General features: G+C 41.3%; 1 protein-coding gene across 1 annotated transcript in view; it reads right to left on the bottom strand.

Annotated features, from left to right (window-relative positions):
- The window catches only part of LOC117831841 (integrin alpha-3-like), a 36,543-nt gene extending 27,556 nt beyond the window's left edge, over window positions 1-8,987 (bottom strand). The window contains exons 1-2 of the mRNA XM_034710726.1: window positions 8,776-8,987; window positions 7,150-7,318 (exon numbers count right to left, since the gene is read on the bottom strand). Of these exons, the coding sequence (XP_034566617.1) occupies window positions 7,150-7,304 (155 nt within the window). The 5' untranslated portion in view covers window positions 7,305-7,318; window positions 8,776-8,987. The remainder of the gene's footprint in view (window positions 1-7,149; window positions 7,319-8,775) is intronic.
- Between the last annotated feature and the right edge of the window lie 6,069 nt (window positions 8,988-15,056).

The raw sequence follows: 15,056 nt of genomic DNA, 5'->3' as shown, positions 1-15,056 counted from the left end.
GGTTGCCGCCTGGCTGCAACGTGCAAATACAAAGGTGTAATGATGGAGGAACTTCATTCCAGCGCTGTTTCAGAAATGCCGTGTGTAAGAGGCCACAACTCGGTGTCTGGCATGGTCTGTTTTTAAAGAACCACAACCAGGTTTTTCTTGACATGATTTCTCATTATTTATCTGGTGACAATTTAAAGAATTGTAAAACACACAATAAGGTAGAATCCAAAGCAGCTTTTGACCCACAGCTGCATGCAGTGATTAAATGTATCTGTGGTGATGGAAGCGGCAATGTTAACGAGTTAGGAGATCAGTCCTGGAAACATTGACAGTATGAAAAAAACAAACTGTGACAGGCGCTAAAACGTTGCCCATTTGGAAGCAGAGACTGTGAGGTACAGATTGGTATAGGAGCCACCTGTGAACCCAATTTGTCAACAAAGGTGTCAGTCATGACATAATAGCATCATGACCTCATAGCATCAAATAACTGGTTAAAACTAAACTTCTCAGAAAACAGAAGCCTTGCACATAAATCAGCACGATAAGAACTAACTATGATAACAGGAACCATGTTTGAGAAATGTCTATTTGACGTGTGTTTTGATTTTAAAGTTTGACCCATGTCCCATTTGTTAACATGGAGGAGGCGGGATTTATCACCTCTATTACTGTAGCCACCAGCAGGGGGAGCTTTGGAGATTTGGCTACATTTTTTGGAGCTCCCATGTCATCAATCGTTTACAGTGGTTGTGGTTAGGGTTGAAGACTGGCTCTTAGGTGTGTGTGTGTGCGTGTGTGTGTGTGTGTGTGTGTGTGTGTGTGTCTACATGTCTATAATACTCTGTAAGTCTCTCTCTGAGTTTCATTTCCTGTCCTAGATTCAGATCCACACACACACACACACACACACACACACACACACACACACACACACACACACACACACACACACACACACACACACACACTGTTGTAAGATCAGTCTTCCAGCTGAACACACAGCATCTGATCCAGATCCCTCCATGACCTCTGACCTTAGATCAGATCTCTGCAGGTGTTTTAACGTGCCGATGAAGTCACAGAGTATCACACGTCTGAGCTCTAATCGTCTCCTGACAGAGGCTCAAACTTTGCAAGGTCTCCTGGAACCTCCTCAAGGACCTCTTTGACTGTTTTTTTTTTTGGCGCCAGGAAGCTTTTAAAACCTTCCCATTAATATTGATCACTTCTGAATGTTCCTGTTCAACCAGTAAGAGAGGGGGAGGCATCTAATGGGGGGGGCGTTCTCAGCCAATGAGAGGACGAAGTGACCCCATGACCTTTGAACTCCTTAAGGAAAATAGATTACTGTGTGTGTCTGTGTGCGTGTGTTAGGGGTCCATTAGCAGCCAATCCAATTAGAGGACATAAAGAGGCAGTCGTCATGGTGACAGCAGAGATGGACAGCTGGAGGACCTCTGAGTGAACTCAACACTCGAGATCAGGATCTCCATTGATAGACTGTATGAAAAATGAACACAGCTTTGAGATCGGCATTTGATCGCCATGTTGGTTTCCTGGAACCAGATGATACTGTATTTGGAGGGGAGGGTGGGAGAAGTGGAAGGAGTTAGCATATGAGGGTTGTTGGGGATTGGAGGTCGCCTCTGGTGGACACTTGAGGAACTGCATTTTTTTTTTTTGCACTTTCACACTGACTTCATTGTTTAACACTGGAAGATGCTGCCTGGAGTCGTCACGTTTTATTCAAGCGGCAACCTCGAGCCGCGAGAATTGAAGCCAATGCGGAAGTGTTAAAAACTGCAGTTCCTCGAGTGTCCACTTGAGGCTGGCTCCAGGAAGTACCGGAAACCACATACACACAAATTCAACAAAGACGATCTTTACAGCAGAAATAAACATGTTTACAGTCAGGGACAAAAAACGAGTGTAGTCTGGATATCTTATTTCTTGATCGGCACACACACGTTTAGATGATATTAAGATTAGGAGTTTTCCATTGTGAGAGGCACAGCTGACTTGATTGACAGGCAGGAACATTGTAGCTGTTTGCTAGGAGGATCAAAGCCTGCCTCTTTACGTCAAACTCACTTGACAGCAGTTATGTTGAGTTCAACATGTCCAACATGGCTGCCGCCGACAATTGGCCTCAAAACAGCGCTTCAGAAACAGATGGGTGACGTCACGGAGACTACCTCCATTATTTATGCAGTCTATGGTTTTATCAGACTGATCCAGGAGCTGCTGACAGATCATGTGACGTGACATCATGTGACCAAGTCAGCATCAGTTCCAACAGCAGCTGCTCACGCTCACTCAGCACTGAGCTCTGTATCACCGACTGTGCAAACAAGAACAGTTTATCAGGCTGTACCAAGAGGGGATGCCGGGAACCCCTGGAAACCCCCTCAAGGTCCTCTTAAAGTTCCTTAAAACTGAACAAGGACTCATGGAACTTTCTGGAGACATCTGTAACTTCACAACAGACTCACAGGACACCTCCTCTCTTTTAAAACCTCTGGAATTGAGGAGTCAGTGAAGTTGCAACAAGGTTTCCAGGACTCTAACAAATGTCCTTGTAATCTCCTCCTACGTCTTCAAGGCCCCTGCAAACCATACCTGATGTTTTCACAGACATCGAGAGAATCCAAACACATTATTAACACTGCAGGGCATCCACCTGACTCTGTATGTGACTGTGTGTGCGTGTGTAAATTCCTGTTGTGTAACAGGTTTAAAGTAGTTTTCATTTATAGAATTCCTCATGAAACACATTATTACACTGCAACGCACACACACACTTCGGAAAGGCACGGAGAAGAATCTGCAGGTCATCGGGAAGATTCAAGGAGTCATTACAGAGGACTGAACTTTCCTTGTAGATGTTCAAGGAGTGTTTGAAAAGAGGCTCAATGCGGATTCAGAGGTCTAGAAATCAATCAAGGTCCTTATGGAAGGTCTGAGGGAATAGTGAGGAGGATCCAGGGTTATCAGGAAGTATTTAGGGTTAACAGGGATCTTGACAGACTCTGTGATTTTCTTGTTCTTGTATACCATTAATTCTACCTTCTGTTCTTCAGTGGGTATTTTTGGGGGGACCTGTAGTTTTTATGTAGCCGGTAGTGTTTGGAAACTTTATCTTGAGGCCAGTTGTTGTTTGTATATGTCTTTATCTAAGATTCAAATGGGACTTAAATCCTTTTAAGGGGGGCTGTAGTTTGTTATGTCACCTGTAGTTTTTTTCACCTGAACTGTAGTTTTCCAGGGAGGAACTGTCAGGTTAGTCCTGTAAGTTTTTTAAGTGTTTTTAATTTTTTTAGCCTTGTAGTTTTTTAATGGGAGATGTAGTGTTTTCATGGGTCTGGGAGGCAGACACCCTCTCTACTTTTCAAACTTCCCTTTTTTAATAAAGCTTATAGTTAGAGCTGGATCAGGCTTTCTGGAGTCCCTGAGCTCCCTTGTCTCGTAGGTTCCTCTATGATGCCTTAGACATCCCCCTGCTGTGGACGTTCCAGACTCCAGCTGATACAGACGTGCTGGACTCCAGCGGCAACAGCTACTACTACTCGTCTCATCACTATCACCGCTCCCTCTCTCTCTTACTCCCCTCTATCTTTCTTTCCAGACCCAACTCAGTCGAGGCATGGTGGCTGTCTAACATGAGTCTGGTTCTGCTCGAGGTTTCTGCCTGTTAAAGGAAGTTTTTCCTCGCCGCTGTAACTAGCTAAATACTGCGAGGTGCAATGCTCATGGTGGATTAAGGTGGGGTCAGATTGAGTCTTTACCTGGCTTGTTGTTGGGTCTCTGTTCATAATTTGACATAGAGTGGTCTACACCTGCTCTGTTTGTAAAAGCGTTTTAAGATATGGTTTATCGTGATTTGGCTCTATACAAATAAAGATTAATTGATTGATGGGGTCTGTAGTTTTTTTAAAGGTCTTATATCTTTTTAGGGTTTGAACACAGACTGTATAAAACACAGACAGTCTCTGTGATGTCCCCCATTGTTTTTTTTTAAATAGAAGTTTTGTAGCCCATCAATGGGAATTTAGACTTAACCTTTATTTAAATCAACCATGTTTTTCTTGACATGATTTCTCATTATTTATCTGGTGACAATTTAAAGAATTGTAAAACACACAATAAGGTAGAATCCAAAGCAGCTTTTGACCCACAGCTGCATGCAGTGATTAAATGTATCTGTGGTGATGGAAGCGGCAATGTTAAAGAGTTAGGAGATCAGTCCTGGAAACATTGACAGTATGAAAAAAAACAAACTGTGACAGGCGCTAAAACGTTGCCCATTTGGAGGCAGAGACTGTGAGGTACAGATTGGTATAGGAGCCACCTGTGAACCCAATTTGTCAACAAAGGTGTCAGTCATGACCTAATAGCATCATGACCTAATAGCATCAAATAACTGGTTAAAACTAAACTTCTCAGAAAACAGAAGCCTTGCACATAAATCAGCACGATAAGAACTAACTATGATAACAGGAACCATGTTTGAGAAATGTCTATTTGACGTGTGTTTTGATTTTAAAGTTTGACCCATGTCCCATTTGTTAACATGGAGGAGGCGGGATGTATAACCTCTATTACTGTAGCCACCAGCAGGGGGAGCGTTGAATGATTTGGCTACATTTTTTGGAGCTCCCATGTCATCCATCGTTTACAGTGGTTGTGGTTAGGGTTGAAGACTGGCTTCTAGGTGTGTTTAAATCAATTAATTTAAATCAAACTGAACACGGGCAAAGAGGTGGAGTTGAGGCGGTCTTAAAAGCTAAAATGGGCCTACCTGTTTTCAACTCAGCCCTGCCCCTAATTTTGCAAATGAATTAGAAACTCCTAGCGTTGATAAAATCAGATCAGATGCATTGTAATAAAAATTCAACTTCCGGAATAAATTAATAAGCACCATGAAATGTTTTTTGAACCAGTTTGTAAACTTGTTTGATTTGCTAGAAAATGATCATTTTGACAGGAGACCTCATGACTTTTACTTTGCTTTTGCAGCCAGTTGCAAGTGGAAATAAAAAAAACGGCATTCCTTTTTGTATGTTCTGCAATTGCATCAATTATTTCATGACTGTAGGTTGTCGCTTTGTTTTTTTACTTCCTTTTTGTGGCCTGTAGGCTTTTGTGGGACCTGTGGCCTGTTGCACCAGGTCTGTAAAGTCTTAAGTTAGAGTACCAAATCCAAACAAAACAATTTATTGAAACTAGTTAGTGTGTAACTCAAGTTGTCTCATTGTTTGGTTGCACCATGTGGACTTTTTCTTAACTTGTAGAGCGAGTAGAGAGAGTTGCAGAAATGATATTTTCACTCCATTTAACCAATTGCGTCTAAAAAGTCTAACAGCTGAAAATAACTGCTGTTAACTGGACTAACAGCAACAGAAAGGTGTAAACTCTGACAGAGCATTATGATAAGGTGATGATTAATCTTCAGTAAGTGTTAAATAAAAGTTTCATCGACAACCAGTTAAAACCTCTGCTGGTACAACCCGTTAAACATTAATGGAAAGTCTGTCCCAACTTAAAAATGACATTAAAAACTGGGCTAAGTTTGAACTTAGACATAGATGGTGAATCCCAGTGTTGTTGTTTTTTATTGGACTTGTAGTTTCTGATGGGGGCATGTAGTTCTTTATGTTTTTTTATGGGGGAGTCATTATTATATCATACACTACCAGTCAAAAGTTTGGAGACACCTTCTCATTCAAGGGTTTGTATTTATTTTAATAATTTGAAACACTGTAGATTAATACCAAAAACATCAAAACTATGAAAGAACATATATGGAATTATTTAATGAACCAAAAAAGTGTTAAACAAAGCAGAATATGTTTTATATTTTAGATTCTGTAAAGTAGCCCTCTTTTTCCTTCATGACAGCTTTGCACACTCTTGGTATTCTCTCAGTCTGCTTCATGAAGTGGTCTCCTGGACTGGTTTCTAATTAACATGAGCCTTGTCAAGAGTTCATTTGTAGAATGACTTGCCTTCTTAATGTGTTTGAGACCATCAGTTGTGTGGTTCAGAGGTAGGGTTAGTACACAATGGATAGGCCTATTTGACTAGTGTTGTAATCCAGATTATGGCAAAACCAGATTATTTCATAGTTTTGATGTCTTTAGTATTAATCTACAATGTTGAAAATAATTAAAAAATATATAAAAACTATTGAATGAGAAGGTGTGTCCAAACTTTTGACTGGTAGTGTAGATTATTCATTAATTTGTTAAAACAGAGCCAACCAGGGATTGTTATGTAGGGGTGTTGATGTTTTCCCTTGTTGTACCACCATGAGAGATTGAATTATGTTCACTGGCAGTAACTCCAACACTCAAACTGTCATCTGTAAAGTTTGTAGAGCTTCAACTTTCCCACTCACCAGCTTCACTTTGGTCTAACACCTCTGAATAGCAACCCAAACCTTGAAGCCAGTTTCTGTGTCTGACATGTGGTTTCAGACTATCACACAAGCAGAGAGCAACATGTTTGGTGGCTATGGTTTTTTTTCTCTTAGCTGCAGAGTGCACTACTTTCACACTACTAGTACTGACTACTGATCAAAGCTCAATACTAACACAAAGTCAATGATTCACCTGGATCAAGCGTCAACTTCTGGCCGTGAGAAATGAAACCACAGTTCCTAGTGTGTCCACTTGAGGTTTGCTCCGGAAGTACAAAGAAACCAAATACAGACCTATTTAAATTAGCCAATCTTTACAGCAAACAAATATGTTAACAGCGTGGTTCAAAATATGATCTTGGCTTAATTATCAAATTTCTCTAATAACACACTGTACGGGGGTCACATTTTTCTATAAATCAGTAATTTAGAAGATATAAAGATAGTATGTTTTGCTGAATTAGAGACTGTCTTGACTGACAGGTGGGCACATAGCGAGGAGGCTAAAGGCCCGTCTCAACTCGACCTCTTAGCTTATTCTAGGTCGACTGATATTAAGTTGAGTCAGGATTTTCAACACAGAATGCACCATCCATAGACTTCAAAACTCTGCTTCAGAAACAAATATGTGACATCATGGGGACTACATCCATGTGTTGCACGGTCTATGACCTGGACACACATGAGAGACATACAGACAGGACAGGAGTTAGATAGAGAGACGGTGGTGTACTTACAGATAAGAGTGTGTCTTCAGGTCTAGATGCAGCGCAACGGACAGTCCGAACAGACTTCCATCCTCACCCACCTTCACCAGCGGGAACGAGGTATCCAGATTTGATGCCAGGCACACACTTAGCCACAGGCTCAGCAACAACCACACACCTGCCATGGAAACACAGCCACCTGAGGGGAAATCCACAACCAAAACAACGACATGTCACAGTTAGAGAGATGGACTACAGGAGCAGCACAACAGGTGACGAATGAAGCCTGACATGTAGGACTGTGAGTGGCCGCTCATTGGTTGGTTGTTGTCATGTGACCTGTTGTTTATTTTAATATACAGCTGTCTAAATGAAGAAAGTGTTCACATGAGGTATTTGGTGTGTTAAGGAGCACCACAGGGCTCTGAGCTGGGTCCTCTGTGGTGTTCATGCGATTACACTTTAAAAATATTATTCGCTATGCAGATGACACCCTGGCATTCAGCTCCATTCACTGACTGATTCAACCTCTGGTCTGAAAATATGAACCCCATGCAGAAGTGTTATAAACTGCAATTAAACTGTGTTATAAAACTCGAGCATCCACTTGAGGCTGGCTGCAGAAACACCGGAAACCACCCATTCAATACGATGAGAGGGGGGGGGCGCTCATATGGCCATTTCTCGTGAACTTGTTGAACACGATAAACATGACCCATTTGAAGGCACCTTGTGTTCTCTATGATTTGAGGAGTTTACGTCACCTTGCTAAGAGCATTTTTCAAAAAAGGGGTCGGAGCCCTGAAAACAAACATCCTCAAAATGTGAAGGCAAAAATGACTAATCTTTTCACTTTTAATTCAGTTTTTTTTATCAATTCAGTTGTTATAAGTCATGATGTATACACTGTAAAAAATAGACTTCCTTTAAATTTTAAGTTAACTAAATTTGACTTGATAAGTTTAAAAAATCCAAATGTACTTATCATCCTTTGAATAATATGACTTACATAATACTGCAGTTTTGGGTTGGGGTTAACTCAGGTGCCAGATTTTAGCACTTTGGTAGAATGTTTCATTTCTCCAAACCAGAGGTTGTGGCTTCAGTGAAATACACAGTTTGAACACAACTTTTTTTTATTTCTAACACAGTGGAAGTACTAATGCTGCAGTAAAATATTAGAGTACTTTCTTAATCACAAATTTAGAAAATGTGTGATTTTACTGAGTCTCTGTTTTAAATGTATCCTTTTTGTTAAACTGCATCGTGCATCGTCAGTTCAGAGAGAGATTTCATTTTTTTTTTAACTTACCACTCTGAATATTTAAGGTTTTTAGTGAACTGTTAATATTGTACATCCTGATCATTTCAGATCTATGTTTATAATCATGTTTTTTTTCTTTGCAAAGCGTTATGAAATATGTGTATGAAATTGGCTATTCCTGTTTGTGTTATTCTATTATTTTTACTTGAAGTTTCATCTGTAAATTGTTCTTAATCTCTGTTTGTTAAGTCTAATTTTCCAAAAAACAAATATCATTAAAAGTGTGGAATCAATAAATATATAGCACACAGAGTTTGTTATAATGATGTTGTTTTTCAGAGACTAACACAGTCTGTACCTGAAAAAAAAAAAAAGCAGAAGTAAATTCAGACCTGTTTCCCCTGCAGACGCTCTTCTTCCTGTCCTTCACCTCCTCCTCTCTCTTCCTTTACTTCTTTTTCTGCTTCTTTTCCCTCCTCTCCTATTCCTTCTTCTTCTCAGAGGTGAATATGTGCTGGTTGTGTATAAGCTTGTTGCTGGTTCGAGTCCTGCTCAGGTCTGAATGACTCCCCCGTCTGCTGCCAGACTCGTCTGAGCGCGCTCAGTTGCCTCTCTCTGCCTCTCTCTCTCTCTCTCTCTCACGCTTGCTTTACCTTCCTCCCTCTCTCATTCTCATTCTTCAGATGTGCACGCTCGCCCTGAAATGAAATCATGTCTCTCTCTGTCTGTGCACCCGCCCACACACACACACACACACACACACACACACACACACACACACACACACACACACACACACACGAGGTCATAAATGGATTCAGGACGTTGGGGCGTGTAAGGGGCACCTTGATTGTGTCTCTCTTTTTACACACATACACACACAGACACACACATACGGACATACACACCTTTTCTCTGTTTGTGAATCATGCATGTGTGTGAAGGTAAATGTTTGACTAACATTATGAGGTCTGAACTTTGAATGCCAACACACACACACACACACACACACGCAACAATACATACAATTTTTTGTCGTCTACTGGGCCTTTTTTAGCTTCCTGTCTTTGTGATTACTTCCCGTCTCTCTAATTTTATAAAACACAGTTAATCAGTCAGCCTTGCACAAACACACACATACATACATACACACACACACACGCACTCACACACTCACACACACACACACACACACACACACACACACACACACACACACACACACACACACACACATATGTGTGTGTGTGTGTTTATATTCCCTTGTGAGGACCCTCATTGAACCATAAAATCCTGTGTCTGTCAGATTTTGGGGGATGATTTTTGTCAGATGACCTCAAAACCAAGAAAATCGCACTAGTCCTCACAAAGATAGATAAGTAAGAGTGCACAAACACACACACATAAAAAACATTATTGTACGCTTCTGTGGTCACATTTACAATAACCAATCAGAGGCAACGATGGTTATCTTCAGTCAACCTGAGACTGACAAAGACTCACTGATCAAAGGCTTTTTTTATATTTTGAGTTTTACTTGAATGCACCACTGACTCTCAACTTTCTACACACACACACATACACACACTCAGCCTGTATTTGTTTGATGAAAACAGACAAAAAACTGATTAAACGTTTGTCATGTTCACAAAACAAACTGAGATTTTGTGTGATTACGCAGAAACTTGAAAACAGAAGTGATTGCACTGACTGGTCGAGCTGAAGACCAGGGCCGTGTCTATAAGGGTGGCACCGCCAATCTATACATGACATAAGTGGATGCAGCAGCGTCACTGTGTCTGTGTCGCCCATTTGACTATTTTGGCTTCACTTATGTACAACAGGAGGAGATAGAGTCGTCTTTTCCATCTTTATACACTGTCAGCAGCTCAGAGATCGAGACTGTAGCAACGAACTGATCTGAGGTCTGTGACTCTGGGCTCTTCCCACTCTGCTGCCTCTGTATCTGACTGTAAATCTGGCGTAAATTCAGTTTGTCTGGAAACCTTTAGCAGCTGCTTTGTGTCTGTCTGCTGGATCTGTTTCCAAGGATGAGGATGAGGAGGAGAATCTGAACTCCGGTCTGAGACGTGAACATTATATTCAAAGGTTTAACCTGAGCTCTTTAAAGGTGACATATCACGCTTTTTTCATCAATATATATTGGTCTAAGATGTCCGCAAAACATGTCTTTAAAGGTTATGCTCAAAAAAACACTTTGAAATCAGATTTTGACATGCCTGAAATGCCCTCTTCTTCAGCCCTCTTCAGAACGGTCGGTTTTCCCTCTGACCACGCCCCCTCAGGAAGTGGATGTGGCCTCGGCTCTCCGGCACGTTGATCTAATGTTTATATGTTGGCTGAATATACACGGCTGCTCACGGACCCGTGTTACTTCAACCCTCTGAATCTGATCCAGAATCTGATCCTGACGGAGAGGCGCCTGCAGCAGGACCTTTCTGAACCATTGGTCACAGATTTAGTGTTTCTTGTTGTTTTATTTATCAGTATGTCGATGTGTGTCTTTGTACACAGCTACGACATGTAGCTATGTGGCTATGCTAACTAGGGCTAGCACTTTTCCATGAAAAATAAAAATCATCCACTAGATCTTCAAATCTGCAGACGTGGGGAGTAAAACCAACCTTTGTGTTTATTAAGACAGCCTACAACTAGCATGCCTCCCTCCTAAGCTTCTTGTTAGCACACGTGTGCAGGGAATGAAAAACAGAGGAGGGGTTGAGTTGTATTTTATACAGTCTATGGGCTGAACAAGCTCCGAGCTCTGACCTCCGTTACAGACTGGATGTCGTTGTGACGTATGAAAAACACTGAAGTCTGAAACGGCTCGTTTCAGCACACATTTACAGAAAGGTGGAGAAATCAGAACAGGGGCAGAATGGATTCTTTTCATTCTCGGGGGGTTTGTAGACAGGGACACATATTTCAGGTAGAGAACCATTAAAAAGTCGATTTTGCATGATAGGTCACCTTTAACTTAACCTTACCGCACTATTTTTTTTCACCTCCACAAGACTCTGAGATGTCCTTCCCCTGCTCCTCTCTCTTCTTTTGTGATGCTAATCTACAACTGCAAGTGTCAGGGTGCCTCTTCCCCTTACCATAGGTAGCTGTCAGAAGAGCTGTCAGCGTTCCCCGATATTCCTTAAACATGTAAATTCTAAGCCAGGAGCATAAGCTGCACTTTTGTTTATTTAAAGAGATTTACCTGATTTGTTTTAATATTAAATACTTTCATTTGGGAATCGTTCACTTTCCATTTCTTTATAATTGTTCTGAATTTTTCCAACAAGGTGTTTTTGTATGATGATTTTTAGTTTTTTTGCAAGGTGCTGAAAAAAAGTGTGCAGTGGTTTTATTTGAGTTACACCACACCTTAAAAATGAAAAAGGATTGGGGTGATGGTGGCCTAGCGGTCTAAGTGCCCCAAATACAGAGGCTATAGTCCTCGATCCAGCGACCTCTGAATCGACTCCCGGCCGCGATCATTTGCTGCATGTCTTCCCCCACTCTCTACTCCCCACTTACCTGTCTGTCTTCAGCTGTCCTATCAATAAAGGCAAAAAAAGGCCCAAAAATAAAACTTAAAAAATGAAAAAGGACTACTTTTCTTACAAAGAAATATAAATGAAAAAATATGTATTGCTGCTGTCCATATCTGAGAATTGAAATAAAATAATAGTTATTTAAATTTTGAGTTCAATCCAGTTTTCTTGAAAAACCTTCGAGAATTGTGAGTCAATCAATCAATCAACCTTTATTTGTATAGCGCCAAATCACAACAAACGTTATCTCAAGACGCTTTTACAAACATAGGAGCTCTAGACCACTCTATGTCAAATTATGAACAGAGACCCAACACCAAGACAGGGTAAGACTCAGTCTGACCCCACCTTAATCCATCATGAGCATTGCACATCGCAGTATTTAGCTAGTTACAGTGGCGAGGAAAAACTTCCTTTTAACAGACAGAAACCTCAGGCAGAACCAGACTCATGTTAGACAGCCATCATGCCTCGACTGAGTTGAGTCTGGAAAGACGGATAGAGGGGAGTAAGAGAGAGAGGTGATAGTGATGAGACGAGTAGTAGAAGCTGTTGCTGCTGGAGTCCAGCACGTCCGTATTAGCTGGAGTCCAGCACGTTCGTATTAGCTGGAGTCCAGAACGTCCACAGCAGGAGGGTGCCTACGGCAGCTCAGAGGAACCTACGAGACAAGGGAGCTCAGGGACTCCAGAAAGGTCTATGGTTAGTAACTTTAATGGGACAGGAAGAGTTAAAGTAAGTGATGAAGAGGTTGGGGGGGGGGGGGTGAGCCAGTTCCCCCGGCCTATAGCAGCATAACAAAAGCTGGTCCAAGTCTGATCCAGCTGTAACGTTAAGCTTTATCAAAAGTGAAAGTTTTAAGCCTACTCTAAAAGGTGGAGAGGGTGTCTGCCTCCCGGACCCTGACTGGTAGATGATTCCAAAGTAGAGGGGCCTGATAACTGAAGGTTCTACCTCCCATACTACTTTTAGAGATTTAGGTACAAGTGAGTGAGTCGTATCGTGAACCAAAAATTGGGATTTGAATCGAATTGTGGGATGAGTGTATCCTTACATCCCTACTGCTGATCAATACATCCCAGGGTTACTGTTTTACACTGTTACATATTTGGACTGGTCAGATAGCTGATCGGCAGGTGGGACTAAAGCCGGATTTAACTTCTGCTTCGAATCGACGGCATAGGCTACACTGTAGGTCTACAGAGCTCTTGCGACTCCGCAGAGGCCTTTGCACATAGACGACACACATCTCCTCCAAAATGTAACTACACATTGAATCGGCCTTGTATTTCCTCTCCTCAGACGTCTCCTCTCTATTCCTCCCTGTAATTTTCTCTGTAGGATAAATGGCAACATGTATCAGCTGTAAATTAACATCATACGCTCTGAATCGCTGTGAAAAAGTAAATGGAAAGCCGGACAAGAAACAGGTGACTCGACTATCAGAGACCACTCTGCCCTCAAGTGTTTCGGCAGAGTATTGCTGCACGTCACAGACACAACGACGCACAAGTATGTGTCGACCACTGCTGTGTAGGGTCAATATAACCCCCCCTTGGGGTCGCATCCCTCAGTTTGGGCATCACTGCATTTGATGAATGTAAGTTAATGTAGTGTCCCCTCATAGTGGAGGAACCAAGCTTTTGTATAGTTCATTTCCTGACAGGAAGTCTCTTCTGTAGATAAAGATGATGGGTTGAACAGGAAGACACTGATTGTTGTTTGTGGTGTTATGATTGAGATCACTGTCGTGGTTTTCTTCTTCCTGCTCAGCCTTGTAAAACTTCAAATAAATCAAAACTTGGTTTCTTCAGCACGTTCCCATGGAACATACAACACAGCTCTGAAATACCCAGAGGTGGCTGAAGTTTGGGGTGCTTGAGTAAAAAAAAAAAAGACTTTTGGAAAGTGGTATCTTTTGATATCTGATATCTTTTTTTTTTTGTAGTTTTAATCATTTGATTTACCTCGTACAAACAATGCTTTTCTGCTGCTGGCAAAGGAAATGTCAAAATCAAATACACTTTACTTTCTGCTTTGGTTTTGTAGTCTTCAATCAAACGGGGTTTTCAGGTCGTGATTATCTGTAATGTGTTTCTACCAGCAGGGGGAGCTGATAGACTTAAAGACCTTTGAATACTGCAGTGAAACAAATGTATTCAATGAACATGAAAATGTATTATTATTGGGCTGCTCAGTTAGCCACAATAGTGGCGTGGTTAGGAGGAGATGAGGAGGCATGTTAGACCCAGATAGAGCAGAGTACAACTAAAAGGGGTTTCATTATCTACTTTACCTTTCACTAACATTAAGTCTGTGAATAACATTAAAATTGAAAATGAATGGCTACAGCATACACTTAAAGTTTGGAGTAAAACACTCAAGTGACCAGAGTCAATGTCAAGAGCCATGCCGATTGTGGGCAATATCTAGTTTCCTCCATGACCATGATATCTGCATGACGTAGCTGATCTCAGCATAAAGCATGGTTATACCAAGCGGCAACCTCCGGTCTAAAAATATGAGTCAATGCGGAAGTGTTAAAAGCTGCAGTTCATCGAGGATCCGCTTGAGGCTGGCTCCGGAAGTACCGGATGTCACATACACATTAATGGGAAAAAGACAATCTTTGCAGCATTAATAAACGTGTTTACAGCCTGGTACAAAAGATGAGTGTAGTCTGAATAGCTCATTTCTCGATGTCCTCTCACTGTGAGGGGGGTGAATTTTTTTCTAATTCGGCAATTTCAAAGTTATTGAGATTACTAGTCTTCCAATGAGAGGCTCAGCTGCATGCAGGAACACTGCACCTGTTGGCTAGGAGGCTCGTCACACTGGCTCGACAGAAGCAATATGGCTGCCGCTCCCGATTGGCTTCAAAACAGCGTTCAGAAACAGATGGGTGACGTCACGGATACTACGTCCATATTTTTTTTACAGTCTATGGGTTATACGGGTAGCCCTGACCCCTGCCTGAAATGCCTGACAGTAGATAGTCTTTTTTTATTAATTTTTTTACCACTCATTTGTATTATTACTATATTTTTTGTTGTTATTTTGTCTATATATAAATGTTTGTTTTTATTTTATCTATTTTGTTATTATTT

This window comes from Notolabrus celidotus, chromosome 20, assembly GCF_009762535.1.
Source record: "Notolabrus celidotus isolate fNotCel1 chromosome 20, fNotCel1.pri, whole genome shotgun sequence".
Classification (NCBI taxonomy): Eukaryota; Metazoa; Chordata; class Actinopteri; order Labriformes; family Labridae; genus Notolabrus; species Notolabrus celidotus.
The sequence above is the reverse complement of the archived record's forward strand: the minus strand, read 5'-3'. Positions and strand labels throughout refer to the sequence as shown.